The 21,922-nt window shown below is 34.8% G+C and overlaps 1 protein-coding gene across 1 annotated transcript in view; it reads left to right on the plus strand.

Moving 5' to 3' along the window:
- Window positions 1-21,922, plus strand: part of MCF2L (MCF.2 cell line derived transforming sequence like) — a 249,890-nt gene that overhangs the window by 193,137 nt on the left and 34,831 nt on the right. The window contains 5 exon segments of the mRNA XM_051984227.1: window positions 6,351-6,470; window positions 10,230-10,346; window positions 11,274-11,423; window positions 13,748-13,872; window positions 20,592-20,706. Of these exon segments, the coding sequence (XP_051840187.1) occupies window positions 6,351-6,470; window positions 10,230-10,346; window positions 11,274-11,423; window positions 13,748-13,872; window positions 20,592-20,706 (627 nt within the window).

Here is a 21,922-nt window from a genome sequence, read left to right on the forward strand (position 1 = left end):
CACCTTTTTTATGTCTTCTCATATATCTCTTCTTTGGGACCAAGATTATTTTTTATACTTTTACAACCTTCACTTTTTTTTTATTTTAGTGGTTCTTTCTATTTAATTTATTGTAGCCACTGTGTACATTAATTACCTTTCTCTGTTTACTTCACATCACATTAGTTGTGTTCCCATACTTGTTTTTTTCATTATATTTATTATTTCTTTTAATACAGTAACAGTATTACACGTTATTAGTGTACCACAATTTGTCTAGCATTCTATAATTTATGGATAACTATTTTGTTTCTAGTTTCTTGCTGTTACAAAAAATGCTACAAACATTTTGATATTTATGGAGCTTTACTTATTACAAATGACTTGTTTTCTTATTATAAATTAAAATCTCAAAATATATGCCTGGTAGTTGAATTTCTATGCCAAAGGATATGTACATCTTAATCATTTTATTTGCATGATTCCAAATTGCTTTCCAGAGTAAATAGCAATTCATAGCTCTACTAATACTATTAATATACCTTTCTTTCCACAACCCCACATTGACTTCCCTTCTTTGGCATTCTGTGTCACTTTAATGAGTGTGAGATAAGATCTCAGTGTCATTTTGTTTTACATTTCTTTCGTTTTTAGTGATTTAGAATATTTTACTGGATTTTTCACTGTTTTTCCAAACTCATTTCACCCTTTTCCACCTCTTTGCCTTTACTCATGGCTTATCTACACTTTTGAAATTCTATCTTTCATCTTCCATTCAAGAGTGAAAAGTTGATTTTTCTTCCCCCCAAACCCTTTATCACTCTTTTTCTACTTCTCTTATATTCTCACACATATTTGTTCCCTCCCATCTTCTCTTCCATATCATAAACTCATTGAGAAAAAGGCATGTCTTATTTATTTTTGTTTCCCCAGATCAGTTGAATTTTCTAAATTAAAAAAAAATGCAAAATCCTAAATTAGAAAATTATAAAATGTTTATTATGTTGCCAGCCACTGGTTTATCAAAAGATATTCATAGAAAATAAAGTTGTTGATTTAATAATCCAGCTTTTTTTTTTCTTGCCATTATCTAAAAATTTAATTAAAATAAGCTGCTTGGAACATTGAACAGTGATGTCATCTCTACTTAGAAAGAGAATAATAATAATGATTTAGCACAGCCTTTTCTCAGGAAGTTTGCTTTTTGAAACATGGCGTCAATGCAGCCATTTAAGGTGTAATCTAGTGTGCCAATACTTTTATCTGTGGATAGACATGATTCTGTGTCACCTCACAAAATACGTCATTAACAATTCCTTTCCCTAAATAAATAGTGTTAGTTTTACAAATAAAGGTGTAAGTTTGCTCTTGATTCATTAAAAATGACCCAGAAATATCTTAAGTGTTCAGACATAAAACATGACATTTGTGTTATGCACTGTGTACTTGGATCAAAATATCAAAACAGACAAAGCAGGCAAGAGGTTTTTATTTACTGTTAATATTTTCTTTTAACTTGTTTGTTTTTGTATTTTTTTCACTAAAAACTTTCACTTAAGAGTCTAGGTTTTAAATTTGTGAATGCAATCAGTTCAGGGATAAACCAATGAATGTAGTCAGTCCAAAGATACTCATTAACTTGTATTTTTGGAGGATGGCATTGTGTGCATATTGGCTCTCAAAGTAAACCATTTCATTTTTAACATATTTTTTAATGTTAACTCTAAAATTTTAAGATTGTTGTACCATGCATCTTTTATCCACATTTGTTTATAGAATATATATGCTATATATATATATATAGAGAGAGAGAGAGAGAGAGAGACAGAGAGAGAGAGAGAGAGAGAGAGAGAGAGAGAGAGAGAGACAGAGAGAGAGAGAGAGAGAGAGACAGAGAGAGAGAGACAGAGAAAGAGAGAGAGACAGAGAGAGAGAGAGAGAGAGTGTACTGTATTAATATCTGATTGAGGCGAAAGTATGAATTGTGTTTTTATACTTTGTGCTAGTATTTAAGATTTGTTTTCAGAAATAATTTACATATTGTCATCAATAACTGAATGTGATAAGGTCTAGATTTTGGGGTTCCCGTTCAGTCAGGGAGTTAAATGATTAGGTTAGTGGCAGGTTCGGGGTTCAGGAAACCAAATGAAGAGGTTTGGCTCCCTTAATTCCCCTTTAGAATTGGCACAGAGTAGGAAATTGTGGGAACCCCTTTCTGGTGAAACATCCTTCATAAAGGAATTTAGGAACCTGAAAAGCTAGGCTGATAAAAAGTTTATTATATGCATTGGGAAGTCAGCCTTTGCTGTGCTTGAATAGAAAGGCAGAATTCCTTAATGGCAAGGTCCTGTTAGGGGAGTAAAGTCTTGTTAAGGAAATAGATGAGGATAAAGAGAGGATAATGCTGAAAGAGAATATTCCAGTGTGCAGAGTTTACTGCTATGTCAGGAAGAAGGAGAGTTTCCTTGACATGGCATATTAGGCCCTCTGCAAGGATTGAGCCCTAAGTTGCCCTTTTTATTAGGAAATTTGAAACAGAAGTTTCAATTAAATGAGATTCCCTCAATGCTGTCACTGCTCCCAGGCCTAGATGAGACCATTTATTGGGAGTAGTTCTGAGCCAACAATAGGAATAAAAAATATTGGAATTGAATACTTCCACTAGTCCCTCCAAGATAAACCACTTTATCTTGGTTCCTTGTGTCTGGAACCAAGGAGGATTCAAGGAGAATTTCCCTTTGAAGGAGTTTTCAGAGAGTTTTGAGGTCCCTTCATCAAATGAAGGAATAATTTGGAAGAATCTACTCAGTCTTTAAAAGCTCAGATTTCTATGTAATATGAGACTACAGTAACTTTTCACTATGCTTTTTGAGCATAGCCAAATCAAGCCCCTAAAACTTTCAGAATAAAGATTGCTCCCTGACAGTGAATTAAACTTTTCATATCAACTATTGGCCATACCAACTATTGTAAAAAACTATACCTTGATAAGTTGGGGTGGGGGTAGTTGGTGGAAATTGCCCCCAAGTTACCATTTAATAGGAGCTCCAATCAAATCATTTCATTAAAAAAGTATTTATTGAGAAAGTTACATTCACAGTATTGCTTTAAGTCACTCTAAAAGATGTTGAAAACCATTTGAGAAATGGTTCTTGCATTCAGTGCCTTTATAATCTACTTGAGAAAATAAGATGCTTCATGAACATTTGAATAACAATACAAAGCAGAATATTAAATATGGGATTAAGTGGTACTAGCAGGAAAATGAATTCTATAGGACTTTAGAGGAGGAGGAAGAGATGATTGTCAATTGGAAAATTTAAAGAGGATTCAAATGGAGCCTTTCTGGGAAGAGTAAGGACCTAGTAGAAGTACAGAAGGACCAAAGGTATGAAGGCTTGAATGAATAAACTATGTAAATAGGTCAAATTGGAGAGAAGATAGTTGAAACTACTGGTTAAAATGAGAATGTGTCAATTAGCTGTGAATTTTTTTTTCATTTTCTCTGTTTCCTTTGCCACAGATAAGAGAGTTGTCTGAGTGATGGAATCTTATTTTTTTAGTTGTTGTTGCCTTTGATGTTTTTTGCCCATGTGTCTAGGATTGTAAATTTCCATAAATGTATGGAAGGAAATATGTTTGAAGCAAAACAAAATGAAGGACATTTTAATTTGTGGCCTAGGATTTGGGGAGGGAGTTGGTGGTAAGCCTTTTTTTTTTTTCTTTTGGTGAAGTATTTTTATTTCTCTGTGCTTCTTGGCTCCAAAAGCACTTTCCTGCTTTAATTAGCAGAATTTTCCACATAGCCCTGATGCATAGGAACCCATTGGGGAAATCTCAGATACTAATACCATGAGGTCATCTACCAACCAGGTTGTTGTCTTTTCTATTGTCGTAGATTGAGACGGAACCTTATAGATGGACTATTGCTATTCTATAGTAATTAAAGCTGCAATCAAATTATGCAGTTAATTGGTTTCACTCATAATTGTCATGTTGTTCCTTAATTCTCTTGAAGAAATTGGGGGAGTGGGGTATTTTTCTTTGCCCATCAACTTTCAAGGAAGTGATCATTTCTTTAAGAAGAATTTCTTCATCCAACCCTGCTTTTGGCTACATCAAACATGCAAATACCTTGGGGATTGGGCTTGTTCAGTGAGGCAGCAGAAGAAGCAAAAGAGCGAGATAATGAGCTGAAATGGATTTCAAGTTTTCCCTGTTCTCTCTGTAGAAAATCAGTTTGTTGGCTTTTATGAGTCCAAGTGAAGCCAGAAGGCATTCAGTCACAGTAAAACAATGACATTTTTGCACTCCAAGAGGCATAGAATTTTCATTCTTACCATTACCATCCTCCCACTCTTACTGAATTCTCCTCTCCCTCCCCACCCAATCCTAGCCTATCTTTGTATGATTGGAAATGCTCAGCTGAACTACATTCATGTGAAAAAGATGAGAATTTTTTATGGGACTGTGGGCTTAACAGCTTCCCCCTTCAAAAAAAAAGTCAGTACTTGGCTTATTAATAGAAATTTAGGATTTATAATGGAGGAGATAGTCTTCTGAACTCTGAACCAGACAGATTCCACTTAAAAGTACTGTGTCCAATTTTAGGTGCTATGTTTTAGCAGGGACATCAATATACTAGAATTATGTCCAGAATGACTAGGATGCTGGTAAAACTTTAGGCCACATGAAGATCAGCTGATGGAGCCATGGTTATTTAGGCTCACAAAACAAAGACATAAAAAAGATGGGATAGTTGTTTTCAAATATTTGAAGAATTGTTGCTTAGAAGTATCAAACTTGTTTTCCTTAAACTAATAGGTATAAAGGTTTAAAGTTATATTACTCTCTGGGAAGTATATTTCAATTCAATATAAGAGAGAATTTCCAGAAGTGTCTTAAAAAATAGAAGGGAGGCATTTAGGAAGACAATGAATTTTCCATCCTTGGGGAGACTTCAGAATGAAGGCTGTATGCCCACTTGGTATGGTAAAGGAAGATGTAGCAGTTGATATAGATGCTTTCTAAAATCCTTTTTAATTCTAAAAGTTTACAATTCTACTCTTTTCTGTTGTTACTAAGAGAACTTTCTCTGTCTAGTGGTAATTTTGTATTTCAAAGTTGTATCCATACAATCCAAAAAAGAGCTTTTCAGTCCATTTAATTTTCTAATAGACAACTATCACACTTGGAGTTGATATAAATATAGATACTTCTAATAAAATCCACTAGTGAGCTAAAGGACTCTGTGTCTGCCACTACAATATTTTAATGGACAGTGATCAAGAAAAACTTTTCTTGAGTTTATTGTATTCTGCTTACTCTGCAGCCAGTATGATGTATTTGAATCACAAAAGCACAAATGTGACCACTTACTCCAAATTACCTATTTGTATTGAGCCACGCAGAACTATTGTTTAAACATGTAAATATCTGTGGTTGTTTGGTCTTTTCAAGGTGTCTGATTTTTCATGACCCCATTTGAATGGGTTTTTTTGTTTTTGTTTTTGGCAAAGATACAGAAATGGTTTGCCTTTCTTTCTCCAGTTAATTTTATAGATGAGGAAATGGAAGCAAACAAGGTTAAGTGACATAGCCAGGATCACGTAACTGGTAAGTGTCTGAAGTCAGATTTGAACTCAGAAAGATGAATCTTCCTAATTCCAAGCTCAGTGCTCTATCCATTGCACCTCCTAGCTGCCCCAAATGTAAACATCTTAACCCATTAAAATTAGTTTGTGCAAAATAACATCTAAATCATCTAATAACGAGACTATTTAACAAAAATTTTCTTTATTCAACTGTATGTTCACCATCCAAAGCCTCTTTTGCTTAAACTAATGTTTCATTATTTATCTATGAGCAAATGTTTAATAAGCACCTAGTGTAAATGCATTGAGAAGTGAGATGTTGGAGTCAATAGAGTGCCAGGCCTGGAGTCAGAAATCCAAATTCATCTTCCTGAATTAAAATAAACTCTGGTCTAAGATATTTACTACTTGTGTGATCCTGAACAAGTCATCTACCTCTATTTGCCTCAGTTTGCTCATCTGAGAAATGACCTGGAGAAGAAAAAAGCAAACCACTTTGGCATTTCTGTCAAGCAAACTCAAAATGGTGTCATGAATAGTTGGACATGACTGAACAACAACATGGATCAAATGCTGTGTTAGGGATTATGGGGGAGGGGAACCAAGAAAGACACAAGGTAAGTGCTCAGAAAATACTTAATGAGTTTTTAAAATGATTTTTAATGATCATTAAGTATTTTTTCTGAATTGGTATTTTTCTATTATTGTTAGAGTTTTAAATGTGCCCTAAAACTGCAGTAGCTTATATTGTTTACAAGCAATGTTTTCTTCTTACAGGCATCTTTCCCAGGGAACCTGCAACTTGTCCTGGTTTTACGCCCAACAGGATTTTTACAGCGGACTCTCTCAGACATAGCTTTCAAATTCAATAGAGATGAATTTAAAATGAAGGTACCTGTAAGTATTTCAATATTTGATTTTTTCCCCTGAAAATGTGCTTGAGAGGAAAGGAATCTCTTCTTTCGACACCAATGGAAATTGCTTAAAGTATTAAGTAACAATTATTATACAATTGTTTTGATAAAATTCTGGATATTTATTTCGTAAGGATGACATTAAAGAGATTTGGAAAAGTGTTTGAAACTTGAACTGGAAAAAAAAAAGTGCTGCAAAGTAAATACTGCACAAAATCTTTATAAATAAAAGCATCTGACACTCTGGGATTTTTGTGAATAGTATGTTCTGTGTTTCTAGGATGAAAGCAGCCTTAGAGTTAAAATACCACAATATGTCTGGTATGGTAAACCTCATGAAAGCAAAGACCTTTGCTTTAGGTTTCCTATACATTATCATTTGGAATAATTTGAGTGGTTAGAGTTCATATTAACCAAATGGACAGATATCACTTTAAGGTACAAAGTTCCAGGTTCTTTAGAGTCTTCTATACTTCTTAGGTCCTATTGAGGAGTAACATTTTCTTTTTTATAATCCTCATAATGAACAAAAAATCTTTTCTGCCAGTAATTAGATTAAGAGCTGTTTAAAATTTGACAAATAAGCCACATCAGGAACTATTTTTACATATGTACTTGTTCATGAGAAGGAACTGGTTTACAGAATGACACTATTATGTCATATTGATTGGTAGTCAAGAGATCAATCTCAAAAGTTATATTAACATTGAAATCACTGGCCTTTTTTAACCTGCTGAGTCATCATTAAAATTTTTTCTTTCTGGCTCATGTACAGATGTTACTTGAGGCCCTGGTGACCACAATTCACTTCCAAAATTGCCAGAGTATCTACAACTCTAGAAAGTGACACACTAGAAAGAAAATGATTAATAAATGGGATTGCTTCATGCTCATACTTAATTGTTGATAATGAATATTTTTATTAAGTATATACCAGGTGCTAGTGTTGATACAGAAAATCTAAGATTGGGATGCTAATTCATTGTTGATGAAACTGCAAACTGATCAAACACTTCTGGAGAGCAATATGGATTTATGTTCAGAGTTATAAAATTAGGTAGAGCCTTTGATCCAGCAATACCATTATTAGTTCTGTTTTTCAGGGAAAAGAACTTCTATTTCTAAAATATTTGTAGCAGGCAAAGAACTGGAAATCAAAAGGATGCCCATCAATTGGGGAATGCTTAAATAAGTTGTGGTATATAATTGTGATAGAACACTATTCTACTGTAAGAAATGATAAGTAGGTTGATTTTTAGATAGATAAAATGATTAGACTTATATGAAATGAGGAAGAGTGAAATGAGGAAGAGAATCTTGACAAAGCAACAGCAATATTGTTCTAAGAATAATTTAAAATGACTAAATCATTTGGAATATTATAAATGCTCAAATCAGCTAGAAAGGACCTATAAAAAAAAAAGATGCTATCCACATCCAAAGAAGGAATTGATAAATAGAACTATGTATAATGTGATATTCTTTCTCTCCCTCTCCCCCTCTTTTTCTCTCCTCTTCCTCCCCTTCTCCCCCTTTCCCTTTTCTCCTTCTTTCCCCCTTCTCTCCTCCTCTCCCCCTCCCACTCCCCCTCTCTCTCCCTCTCCCTCTCTCTTCTTCTCTCTTCCTCTCCCTCTCTCTCCTTCTCTCTCTCTCTCTCCCTCTCTCCCCTCTCTCCCTTCCTTTCTCCCTCTCTCCTTCTCTCCCTCTCTCCCTCTCTCCTCTCTCTCTCTCTCCCTCTCTCCTTCCTTTCTCCCTCTCTCCCTTCTCTCCCTCTCTCCCTCTCTCTCTCTCTCTCTCCCTCTCTCCCTCTCTCTCCCTCTCTCTCCCTCTCTCTCCTCTCTCCCTCTCTCTCTCCTCTCTCCCTCTCCTCTCTCCCTCTCTCTCTCCTCTCTCTCTCCCTCTCCCCCTCTTCCCTTCTTTCCCTCTTTCCCCCTCTCTCCCTCTCTCTCCCTCTTCTCCTCTCCCCTCTCTCTCTCTCCCCCTTTTTCCCTCTCTCTTCTTCTCTCCTTCTTTTCCCCTTTCCCCCTCTCCCCCTCTCTCCCTTTCCCCCTTCTCTCCCCCTCTCCCCCTCTCTCCCTTTCCCCCTTCTCTCCCCTTCTCTCCCCTTCTCTCCCCCTCTCCCTTTCTCTCCCCTTCTCTCCCCTTCTCTCCCCCTCTCTTCCTCTCCCTCTCCTTCTCTTCTCTTCTCTTCTCTTCTCTTCTCTTCTCTTCTCTTCTCTTCTCTTCTCTTCTCTTCTCTTCTCTTCTCTTCTCTTCTCTTCTCTTCTCTTCTCTTCTTTCTCTTCTCTTCTCTTCTCTTCTCTTCTCTTCTCTTCTCTTCTCTTCTCTTCTCTTCTCTTCTCTTCTCTTCTCTTCTCTTCTCTTCTCTTCTCTTCTCTCTCTCTCCCCCTTTCCCTCTGTCTCTCTCTCTCCCTCCCTCTCACTTAATCACTCACTCTCTCTCATACACACAATGGTAGCCTTCTCTAAGAAAGTGTGTATGGGGGGGGGTAGAAATGTTCAGCAGAGAACAAAAGAAAATTTTTAAGGTAGCACAGAAAAGCAGGATAGCTTTGAAAATAATGTGTAGCATATATTACATAGTTTTTTAAAATAAACAGTGTAAAATGGAAATTTATAGTTTTACATTGTATCATATTTTTATATGTGCTAATTGTCATTTTTCTTTTTGTATTTAAGTTCAAAATAAGTAAACAGTTTTGAGAAATCTAAAATAAAGGAATTTTAAAAAATTTCCACAAAAATGCATGAGTAATGAAAAACAAAGGAAAGTTTCTTTGACTATTTTTCTCTGGGTTAAGTTTGCTTGAAAGACACTAAAGAATGGAGTAGGACAAAAATGGGAGCTGACTAAATCTCTTTTAGAGAGTTCCATTCTTAAAATTAATACATTTTCTTCTGGTTTCCTAATATAAATTACGCTATTTTTAATCACAAGGAATAGTTAACAATAGCCAGGGTGGTAATACAGAACAGATGTGAAATAGAATTAAGGATGTATTTTGGAAGACTTACTTGATATCTTACAGAGCAATGTTTTGTTTGTTTTGTTTGATATCTTGGGGTTTGATTAAATGGGAAAAAGAGAAAAAAAAATATACACAGAAAAAACTGAAAATAAGCCATGGATAATTCTAGTTTTACTAATGAAAATCCTTCCTCTCTTAACTGTGTTTGTATAGAGAAATCATTTAAACATCAAAATTTTAAATATTACATTTAAATACCATAAATTTTTGATGTGTAGATCGGATATAAGTTCTTTGAGGACAGGAACTGTTTCAGTTTTGCATTAAATGTATCCTTAGCATGCTGCCTAAAATATAGTAGGTACTTCTCTAGAATCGTAGATCTAGAACTGGAAGGGACCTCAAAAACCATTCACTCCAACTGTCTAATATTACAGCTGAGGAAACAGGTTAAAAGAAAATGAATAGCTTTTCACACAGATGATCCTTATTGATTTGTTGAAATGTGAAAATTGCTAAAGCATTTGCTTACATCTATTTTGCATTATTGTTCATATTTGGGATGTTGTAAAGATAATAATTGGTACCTGATAAAACTGTATCATTTTCCTCTGCAATGAGTATATATATATAAATTGACCTTTCTCAAAATTAAGTTATTATTTTCATCTGTTTACTTTGCAACAATGAAGACATTTTCCATGATAGATTATTGTATCAGTTCTATAGATGGATGTTCTATTTGTGGCTTTTGCTTCATTTCCTTTTTCTAGATCATAATGCTTAGTTCAGTACCAGAATTGCAGAGTTATATTGACAAAACACAGCTGACAGAAGATCTTGGTGGGACCCTGGACTATTGCCATAGCAAGTGGCTATCTCACCGCACAGTAAGTGCCCTTTCTGATATGCTTTGATGGTCTAGGGAGGAAAGAGTTTTTTCTTGATTACATGCTTACCATGTAGCCCTGCTTCTGTATCATGGTATTAACTTTTCCCAAACGTGTTCATATTATTAATAAAAAGTTACTTCCAAAGAATGAGGAGATGGTCTCAATAGAACTTAGTCATCTTAAAGAAATAACATGAGTAATAAGTTTGGGAGTGGTTTTCTGCAGGCTTACAGGCAAAAGCCTGTGTTGTTGTGCGTGCGTGCGTGCGTGTGTGTGTGTGTGTGTGTGTGTGTGTGTGTGTGAAAAAGAGAGGGGGAGAGGAGAGAGAGAGGAGAAAGAGGGAAGAGAGAGACAGAGAGGGGAGAGAGACAGAAGAAAGAGGGGGAAGGGGGAGTAGAAAGAGATGAGAGAAGGGGGGAAGGAGGAGAGAAAAGAGAGAGAGGGGCCAGAGAAAGGAGGGGAGGAGAGAAAGAGAAAAGAGAGAGAGAGGGGAAGGGAGGAAAGGAAGGAAAAAGAGAAGGAGGGAGGGAGGAGAGAGAGAGAGAAGAGGAGAGAAAGGAGAGAGGGAAAAGAGAAAAGGAGAGAGAGAGAGAGAGAATAAGAATGAGCATGAGCACAAGCACACGGGGTCATTCTGTTCCTAGCAGAGAGAGAGAAATGTTAAGTACAGAATTTCTCTGAATTTTGATATTATGTTAAAAGTGTGCCTGATAAGAATCTGGGAGGGAAAAAAAGCATGCAGTCAAGGAACGAATGGTGAAGGTACTTGTCTGTGAACATATTGTTGCTCAGATTTTCCTTTTAGAATGAAGTGATCTTTAATTTGTGACTTATTACAAGACATGTGTCTCATTTTAAAATAGAAACCTTGTTTTGTGCATAGAATGTTTTATGATAGTCTTTTTCCCCTCTTTATTTCAAAAGGCTATTGAAAGTTTCGCCCTAATGGTTAAGCAAACAGCTCAAATGCTACAGTCCTTTGGGACAGAACTAGCAGAAACAGAATTACCTAATGATGTGCAATCAACTAACTCCATTCTTTCAGCACACACAGAGAAGAAAGGCAAAATGAAGGTAAGTGAAGGATGGGAAGGGTCAGGGCTTACAGAGGTTAAACACTAAAGGGCTCTGATCATTCAAAGAGAACTATCCAAGAGGAAAGTAGCATGATTTTCTTGATTATATCAAGTATGAGGCTGAAATGTGTTTCAGAAAGCCATTGCTTATTAGCTTTCCACTCTTGGAGATTGAGGATTCATATTTATCTTTAACACAGAAAGCACACTTTTTAAATTTCTGATATAAAAAGGACAGCTTCAGTAGAATGCAGATTGAAACATGTTCTTATGGTTGCATCAAATGGTAACAAATCCTTTGCATCAAGTAATGATGAAATCTGCAAAGCATTGTAAGTAAGCTTTGAAAAACTTTTTCCTCAAAAATGATTCATAGTGGTGAGTAACTGAGTCTATTAATTAATTTATGGACATCTGATGTTCACCAGTAAATTTTAAAGGTAATATTCCTATAATATCTTAAGGTAGAGATAAGACTGGCAAGTAGGAGATGTGTTTTATGGCAATTTCAGAAATCCAAGATTCTTTATCTTACAATATTTACTTCCTGCTTTCATCTCTCTATGTTGTCTTCTTCCTATTTTGTATAAATTAAATTTTTTGGCATAAGCTTATTCCTATAACACTGTATAGGTTATTTGCTTTGAAATAGCAGTCATTGCTCTTGGTATAGAGGCTTTTCTAAGGAAGATTCACTCATATATCACCAAATATGACGCCATATCTAGCTTGAAGCAATATCTTGCTCTAAGTAGTAGGAAATTACTGAAGGCAGTGTATGTTAGACAACCCAGATTCCCGCCCCCCCCCCTTTTTTTTTTATCACTGTGTGGTGTATAATGTGTGACATCTGAGTCAGTGTTAATAAATGAGGGCAGGTCACTTAACCTTGGTGTCCCATACAACTCTCTAACATAGTATATTGAAAAAAAAGAAGTAACAATCTACACTGAAAGTACTTCTTTTCAAGTATTTTGCATCAATAAAATCACAACCCAGGTTTAAAAAGTTAGTTGCATGAGCCACTTTACAGTATTATTGTGAAGAAAGTGCTTTATTGTAAATTTCAAAGCGCCATATAAATGTGAACTGGTATTATCATCCAGATGTCTGAATAATTTCTTTCTCCTCCAACTTGATTTTTATGGAAATGTCAAGGGAAAATACTCCCTAGAGCTGAACTTGTGGGAGGTACTTGACTTTCTAGTAAATTTCTGCTAGCTTTTGTTTGTTCACCAGAAAGAATTATGAGCAAGTTTTTATGACAATCAGAGCTTCACATAGATTCCCATCAGACTTGGCTGATTTTTCAATCCCCAAAGGTCTTTCTAGACATGTAACTGTATCTCCTTTAGACCTAGATTCTAGTTCTAGCTTTGCCACTAAGAAGGAATGAAATAGTTTTTTTATTAAGCATCTACTATGTTCAAGGTACTGTGCTAAGCACTTCACAAATATTTCAACGTCACAACCCATATAGAAGATAGAAGTTATTATTATCACTATTTTATAAGTAAGAAAACTAAGGCAAACAAAAGGTAAGTTATTTTTGCCAGGATCACAAAGTTAACCGAGGCTGAATTTGAACTCAGGTCTTCCTGACCAAGCCCAATGCTTAACCTACTGTGCCACCTAGCTGCTTAGCTAGTTGAATGACCTTGGTCAAATAATGTCTTCTCCCTAATAGAAATTTAAGGTTTTCCTTAGATAATTTCTAAAAGAAAATTTTTAGTTTTTTTAAATTATATCATTGATATGTATAGCCTGGGAACCATTAAGTGGTACAGTGGGTAGAAAACAGAACTTGGAATCAGAAAGACTTATCTTCCTTAAATTCAAATCTGGCCACAGACTAATTATTGTCTGACTTCACCTATAAAATGAACTGGAGAAAAAAATGGCAAACCATTCTAATATCGTTACCAAGGAAATTCAAATGGAGTCACAAAGAGTTGGACAGTAGTGACAAAGACTGAAAAACAAAAATAATCTGGCACATAGTAGGCACTTAATAAATGCTTGTTGATTGATTGCTCTATAATCTAGTCCCAACTTTCCTCTTCACTGCTTGTGTGATATTGAGCAATTCTTCTAATTCCTCTGAGCTTGAAAGTTTCCTCATAAGTAAATTGAAAAAGTTGGGCCACTTGATCATGACAGTAATCTTTTATAATTTTTTCCCTTCTTTCCATTCCATTCTTTAAATTGGCTCTTTCAGATTTGATTAGCTAATAGCTTAAGTTCTAATGATTAATTATATTTTAAATGCTGATCTCTAAAACTCTGATGAAGAAGTTTGAATGCAATGATGTCTTTCCACAGGAAGATATGATGTTAGCATTAAAAGAGGGACACACTATCCTTGAAAGCATTAGAGAGCCACTGGCCAAGAATCCTGAGTACAATCTAAATCAAGATCAGCTTGACAATCAAACCACAGTGCAGAGGTGAGAGGATCTGGGAAATGTTTGTGGATGTTTTTCTTCCTTTTCTTTTAAAATAATTTTCATTTCAATTGACAAGTATTTAATCTCTTTTCTTTGCAACTCTTTTCTTGTATCAACCAGGGGCGGGGAATCTTATAACAATTATACATGGTCAAGTTTTACTTCGAATTCAAGAGATTTTAGAAGGGTTCTCACATTTGCAAAGGAAACTAAATGCTGCTTGAATAACCAGATAGATAGAGGCCAAATTATACAGTGGCACAGTGTAGCAAACTGAGTATGATCTGGAGAAATGGATTCTAGTCTCTGTGCTGAATGTAACTGAGTGAGCAATTCACTGATTCTCTCTGAGCTTCAAGGCTTTCATTTATAAAATGAAGAGATTGAAAGTTAGCTCTACAATCTATTATTTTATGAAATATTGTAGGCACATATCCCTCTGAATTCCAAAGGAAATATTTTTTTGTAGTCCAGGATTTTCCCTGAAATGGAAACTACTAAATTACAAAACTGGGAGAATTCTTTGTGATTCCAAACAACAATAAGAATAATGTCTTAGTTTACAGTCTTCTTTCAAAGTGTTTTTGCATTTACTTTCTTCTTTGTACTTATAGTATCCCTTTGGAGTGAGAGAGTCATAGTTCTTTTTTTTTCAGCTTATAGAAAGAGAAGCAAGAATTTAGCAGATATTTCTAGGTGGGTTTCTAAGTCAGCAGCCAACTCACATTTTTAACTTAGATGTTTTAAATTGAGAAGCTATTATTAGACACTGGATTACCACATTTGATCTCCCAGCAAATACAACTGTGGGCAAATCATATAATATAAATACTTTGGAAGCCATTAATTACTATTTATAAATTAGATTAGATTAGTCATACATGCTCTAGCTGCAAAATCCCCAAATTTGGCCAGAACCAGATTAAAATGTAATGGGAAAATTTTTAACAGAGTAAATTTTAAAAATATAATACAACATGAATAATGTTAATTTGTGGTTTTCTAAATCAACATGGGAATGCAGAGATCTGTTTCTTCTTTTTGCTTTAAAATGAAAATGCTTTTGTACCCACATTTATAATTCATCCTTTTCATTATCACCCAGCATGAAATAAAACAAAAAATGAAATCTTCATGATAAACATCATAATTTAGCAAAATAAATTCCCCCATTGGGTATGTATTTTAAAGTCATCATCTCTCTGACAGAAGATGAGTAACATTTATTATCAGTCCTTTGGACTAATTATTTATTATTACATTGACCAGAGTTCTCAGGATTTCAAAGTTGTTTTTTTTTACAATGTTGTCATAGTACAAATCCTTCTCCTTGTTCCAGTAACTTTATTCTGCATCAATTCATGAAGGTCTTCCCACTGTATTATTATATTGCTCTATTATTATATTATATTGGAACACAGGTTCAAGGTGCTTCACCATATCATAACATGATATAGGACAACATAAAGTAATATAAATATAATCTTATAATCTTATAATGTGTGACATTATTTTTATGGTGCTTTAAGATTACAAAGTGCTTTATAAATATAATCCTACTTTTATTCTTAAAACAATACTGGAAAATAGGTGCTTATTATTATTATTATCTTTTTACAAGTAAGAAAATTAAGGCTAAGGGAATTATATAGCTAATACTTCAAAAAGGCAGGATTTGAACACAGCTCCTCCTGATTCCAAATATTTGATTTTAACACCATGGTTTCAATGATTTCCAAAGTGACCAAGTTTTCATCTATGTAACTATGTAAGTAATTTTATTAATCTGTTGCCATCAGGGCCTAGAAAGGTTTTTTAAGTCTTAGATTTTTCTATGCCAGATCATTTGTATGCTTGCTCTGATTAGATTAGTTTCCCACAGTCATTAAAGTGGAGCCTAATGTCCTTTAAATAGAACCAAATGGTGGGTACCAGGGAAGAATGAAAACTACTAACAGAGGTTTTCCTGTGGTGTCCTAGAGACAATTCATCCTAATCCAACAAGAATCTATTAAGTACCTAAATTGATTAAGACACTTTGTTAAATGTTAGGGATAAAAAATGCTTTCCTCTGAGAATTTACATAATATTAAGGAGAACCTAGTATAACCAGAGATGTTTATACATAATAATTTGAGAAAAGGTATTAAGAAAGATTTGCTATAGAAGAAACTGAGTTTTGAAAGAAGCTAAGCATCCTCAGGAAGAAAAAAAAAAAAAAAAGATTACATTCCAGACATAGAGGATGACCGTATAAAGGCACACTGAGTCAAGAAAGTTTATTCTGACTTCAGGTAACAGATAGAAGGAATATAGAGTGTGTGAAGCAAAGGAATATGAAATATGTCAGGAGAAGTCTTTCTGAGCGAGGTTGTTAAAGGAATTAAATGTCAAGCTGAGGAGATTGTATTATCTTTAGGGCAATGGAAGGATACTAGAAGCTCCTTAGTGTAGGAGTGGTGGGTGCTTTAGGAAGACTAGTTTTGGCAGCTGTATGGAAGTTAGATGAGAGCAAGGAGAAGCTGAAAGCCAGTAGTCCACTTAGAAAGTTGTTTGAGTAGTCCAGATGAAAATGAAAAGAGTTCAGTCATCCAGAGTAAAGGCTCTGAGTGGCAAGAAGACAATTTCAAAAATGAATGAAAAATGTGAAAGGAAGAGAGAAAATGAGAGAATGACACTGAAAAAAAAATGTGAATTCAGATGTCTAAGAGGATAGTGGTACCCTATACTAAAATAGACAAGTTAAGAAGAGAAATAATTATGCTGGAAGATGGTGGAAGAAAGAATAAATTTGAATTTGGATGTGTTAAGTATAAAATACCAATAGGAAATTCATTGATTTTTAGCTCTTTAATCATTGATGATGCAGGCTAGAAATCAGAAGACGGAGTTGAATGAATATATGTGTGTGTGTGTGTGTGTGTGTGTGTATTATATATACATATGGGAAGGAGGTTGTGTGTGTGTATAAATAGGAGATAGCATATCTATGCTTAGGGGACTTCATAAAGATTCATAAAGGAAAAAGTTAGACAAATAGGAGAAGAACCAGAGAAACTAAAAGAAGAGAGAGTATACAGAATGAAAAAGTGGTTAAGTCAGGAAATAAACATTTATTAAGTGCCTACTATTTATTAGTCATTGTGCTAAATTTTGGAGATACAAAAAAATGGCAAAAGAAAAACTGCTCTCAAGGACCTCACAGTATGATAGGAGACAGAATGTGAAGACAACAATGGGCAAGCAAGATATATATGTAGGACAAATTGGAGATTCTCTTGGAGAAAAGGCACTAATATTGAGGGAGATAAAGAAAACTTTCTTTCAGAAAACAGAATTTTAAATTACAGAAGCCAGAAAAGGCAGAGTTGGAGATAAAAAAAGAGAGATAATTCTGAGCATGGAGGACAGATTTAGTAATGAAGTGAATATTGGTACTCTTGGAGAAAGCAGTTTCAATCAAGTGTTGAGATAAGAAGAGAGACTTCAAAGGACTGAGCAGTAAGTGGGAAAAGAGAAAAGTATTGGTCATGAGTATAGACAGGAATGTGTGTGTGTTTTCCTCCACCTGGGTATTTGATTGTAAAAGAGAGATGAAAGGTGGGATAATAGTTTGTTAGGGCATGGTAAAATCAGGTGATGCCTTTTTCAGGATGGAGAAAATATTGGGCATATTTGTAGAAGAAAAGAGACAATATGAGAAGATTGAAAATTAGAAAGGGAACAGAGATGAGCTCTCAGAAGAAATAGAAGAGCATGGGACTAAGGGTACAAGGACAGAGGTTGACCATGACATGAAGAAAGGCCCCTTTCTTTGTAAGAGAATGGAAAGAGAAAATGTTAAGAGCATTATAAAGTAAGATAAAAAAGATATGTGAGCTCTTTTATCAGTAAAGTATGAGGTATCTCTGAGACTATAACACCAGATAGAAATGGTGCAGGAGACTTGAGAGAGAGAAGAGTTTTGGGAACAGTTGTTGTAGGGAAAGTAATTAAATGTCAGTGAAGAATTAAAAAGATTGCCTATATGAAGGCCCAATTCAGATTAGAAAACATAAATGTATGGTGCACCCAGTAGACACTATTACTGACTTCATCCAGTAATGGATAGCAGAATGTATGTAGGATCAGAGAAGACTAGCATAACTCAGGATTGGAGTTTGATAAGGTGTGATAAGGCCAAGACAAATGAAGTAAACAGCGAAGACAATGTTTGACTGAATTGTGGGATCAAGATTAGAAAGAGATCCTTTTTAAATATTTTTATTAAAGCTTTTTATTTACAAAACATATGCATGGGTGACTTTTCAACATTGACCCTTGCAAAACGTTCTGTTCCACATTTTTCCCTCCTTCTTCCTATCCCCTCTCCTAGATGGCAGATAGTCCAACACATGTTAAATATGTGGGATCAAGATTAGAAAGAGATCCTTTTAAAATATTTTTTATTAAAGCTTTTTGTTTACAAAACATATGCATGGGTAACTTTTCAACATTGACCCTTGCAAAACGTTCTGTTCCACATTTTTCCCTCCTTCTTCCTATCCCCTCTCCTAGATGGCAGGTAGTCCAACACATGTTAAATATGTTAAAATACATATTAAATCCAATATATGTATACATATTTATATAGTTATCTTGCTGCACCAGAAAAATCGGATCTAGAAAAAGAAACTGAGAAGTAAAACAAAAATGCAAGCAAACAATAATAGACAAGAGTAGAAATGCTATGCTATGGTCCACATTCATTTCCCATAGTTCTCTCTCTGGGTGTAGTTGATTCTCTTCATTACTGAACAATTGGAACTGATTTGAATCATCTCATTGGTGAAAAGAGCCACATCCATCAGTTGATCATTGTATAATCTTCTTGTTCTCCTGGTTCTGCTCATTTCATTTAGCATCAGTTCATGTAAGTCTCTCCAAGCCTCTCTGAAATCATCCTGTTGGTCATTTCTTATATAACAATAATATTCCATAACATTTACATATCACAATTCAGACATTCTCCAATTGATGGGCATCCATTCAATTTCCAGCTTCTAGCCACTACAAACAGGGCTGCCACAAACATTTTTGCACATGTGGGTCCCTTTCCCTTCTTTAAGATCTCTTTGGGATATAAGCCCAGTAGTAACACTGCTGGATGAAAGGGTGATAACAGCACAGTTTGATAACTTTTTGAGCATAGTTCCAAATTGCTCTCCAGAATAGCTGAATTTGTCGAAAGTTCCACCAACAAATATATGTGTTCCAGTTTTCCTCCATCCCCTCCAACATTCATCATTATCTTTTTCTGTCATCTTAGCCAATCTGAGAGATGTGTAGTGCATACCTAACTTTTCTAACATTTTGTTTATTTCCTTAACTTCTTTCTTATTTATTTTGTGGTTCAATTTATCCAGTTCTGAGAGAGCAAGGTTGAGGTCTCCCATTAATATAGTTTTGCTGTCTTTTTCTTCTTGCATCTCTTAACTTCTCCTCTAGGAATTTTCATGCTATACCACTTGGTGCATATATGTTTAGTATTGATATTGCTTTGTTATCTATGGTACCCTTTAGTAAGATATAGTTTCCTTCCTTATCTCTTTTAATTAAATCTAACTTTGCTTTTACTTGCTTTGAGATCAGAATTGCTACCTTTGCTTTTTTTTTCTTCACCTGAAGTATAGGTGCTTCTGCTCTAGCCTTTTATCTTCACTCTATATTTATCACTATACTTTAAATGTATTTCTTAAAAACAATATTTTGTAGGATTCTGGTTTTTAATCCAGTCTGCTATGAACTTCTGTTTTATGGCAGAGTTCATTCCATTTACATTCACAGTTAAAAGAACTTATTCTGTGTTTCCTTCCATCTTATTTACCCTAGATTATTCTTTTCTCTTTCCTATCCCTCTTCCCTCTCTCAAATAGTCTTCCCCTTATAGAGCCCCTCCCCCCTTTTTATACCTTTCCACTAATTTTTCTGTTTTCCTTTCTATTAGTCTTTCCCTTTGAAAGGGATCTTTAAAGTCTCTTCCAAATTGAAACCTTTGTTGTTGTTTTGATTAAATTGTATTTTTTCAAATGATATGTACAGACAATTTTTGTCATTAATTACAAAAAAATTTTTAGTTGTAATTTTTTCTCCCTCATTCCCTTCTTCCTAAAATGGTAAGCAATTTTATATAGATTATATATGTATAATCATATAAAATATATCTCCATATTTCCTAGTTGTTAAGAAGCAACAGACCAAAAGGAAAAAAAAGAAAGAAAAATTAAAGAAAGTGAAAAATAGTATGCTTTGATCTATACTCAGAGTCCATCTGTTCTTTCTCTGGATGTGGTATCATTTTTCATTAATTAGTGCTTTGTAATTGTCTTGGATCATTGTATTTCTGAGAAAAGATAGGTTATCCATAGTTGATCATTATACAATGTGGCTGTTACTGTGAACAATGTTCTCTTGGTTCTATTCTTTTCACTTTGCATTGGTTTCTTAAATCTGTTATTTTGTGACTAAATTAAAACCTTAGGTGACTCTCAGAAGCTATGTAATAGAAATAAAATAGTTGGCATTTATATGACAAGTCAAATATGTTATTTTGGTAGGATTTATTTTTCCTTGGTAAAGTCTTCTATCTGCTGATATCAAATGAAAAGAAAAGCAAATGATTTACCTCTGAGGGACAATTTGTCTGATATGTATAGAATGATTCTTAACCTTCCTCTTAGGCTTTTGGATCATCTGGGTGAAACAGAAGCTGCTTTTGATGAATTTTGGGCTAAACATCAGCAGAAACTTGAGCAGTGTCTACAACTCCGGAATTTTGAACAGAACTTTCGAGAGGTGAGTGGTCGCAAGACTCCAGTAAAACTTGAGGTATGCTCCTAAATATTGCAATTGTCAAGCAATGATTGTCACCAGAAGGAGAAATCCTCTAAGTTTCTAGATTGTCCATCCATAATTACAAGCTTGACATTCTCTACTTATTAGTAGGCAGTCTTCATGAGTCATTGTGCTCACAAACAGACAAAAAATTATCTCTTCTGGTGGTGACACCTTCCACACTTAGCTTGGCTAATCCTTGCATACTAGATATGCAGTCTGTTACTGTGCCTTTAATCCATTTTCAATTTTTTAGGATTTGCAGAGGTAGGGCCCTGCTGATATAGCCTTTAAGAGTCCTAAAGATGCAACAGAGTAGGTCTTTAGCAGGAGAATGGAATTAAAAAGAGCAAAAAACCCTCATGTGATAAGACTGTTAGAAAGGGATCTCAGGATTTAGAAGAAGAAAAGATCATATTTGATCAAACCAGAAAACCAAGGATGGACTGAGTACATGTTATATAGACAGTAAATGATTTAAAAGTTCTAAGGAGGAAAGTAACAAAGGAAGGATTTATAAAAGAAATGGGCTGAAGAAAGGAAGGGAGGGAGAGAAATAGAGAAAGAGAGAGAGAGAGAAGAAGGAAGAGGAGGAGGAAATGAGAGAGGGAAGAAAGGAGGCATGGAGAAAGGGAGAGGAAGGGAGAAAGGAGGAGAAAAAGAGAAAAAAATTATAGGTCTTCAAAACTAAATCATAGTGGAAAAATTTGCATAAGGCTTTAAGACCAATTTTGAGTAAAAAGTATCAGTTTTATGTCATGCTTATTAAGAACAATGTTAAATTTGGTAAGGAAAAAGAGAATATTAGTGATTAGCTTTCTTTCAGTCATGTTATGTTTTGGTTACCTTTTGGGAATACTCTTATATAACAGCTGCTGTAGAGCTTGCTGTAACATATCAGCAATTTTATTTCCTGCAGAATACTCTTCATTTGTTAACATACAGAATAGAGGTTTAAATTCCTACTATTTGTGAGATCTTCTCAAGGCAAGAAGCAGAAAATAGCAAGACTGACCATTTACTAGCTCTGTAATGTCGGTTAAGTCCCCTAACTTCTCTGTTGTTTCCTCATCTATGAAATAAGGGAGTTTGACTACATGGCCTCTAAGCTCCTTTCTGGTTCTAGATCTATGTTCCTCAGCTTCTATAACCACAACCCAGAGTGTTCATTGATAAA

The sequence above is a fragment of the Antechinus flavipes genome, chromosome 3, assembly GCF_016432865.1.
Source record: "Antechinus flavipes isolate AdamAnt ecotype Samford, QLD, Australia chromosome 3, AdamAnt_v2, whole genome shotgun sequence".
Classification (NCBI taxonomy): Eukaryota; Metazoa; Chordata; class Mammalia; order Dasyuromorphia; family Dasyuridae; genus Antechinus; species Antechinus flavipes.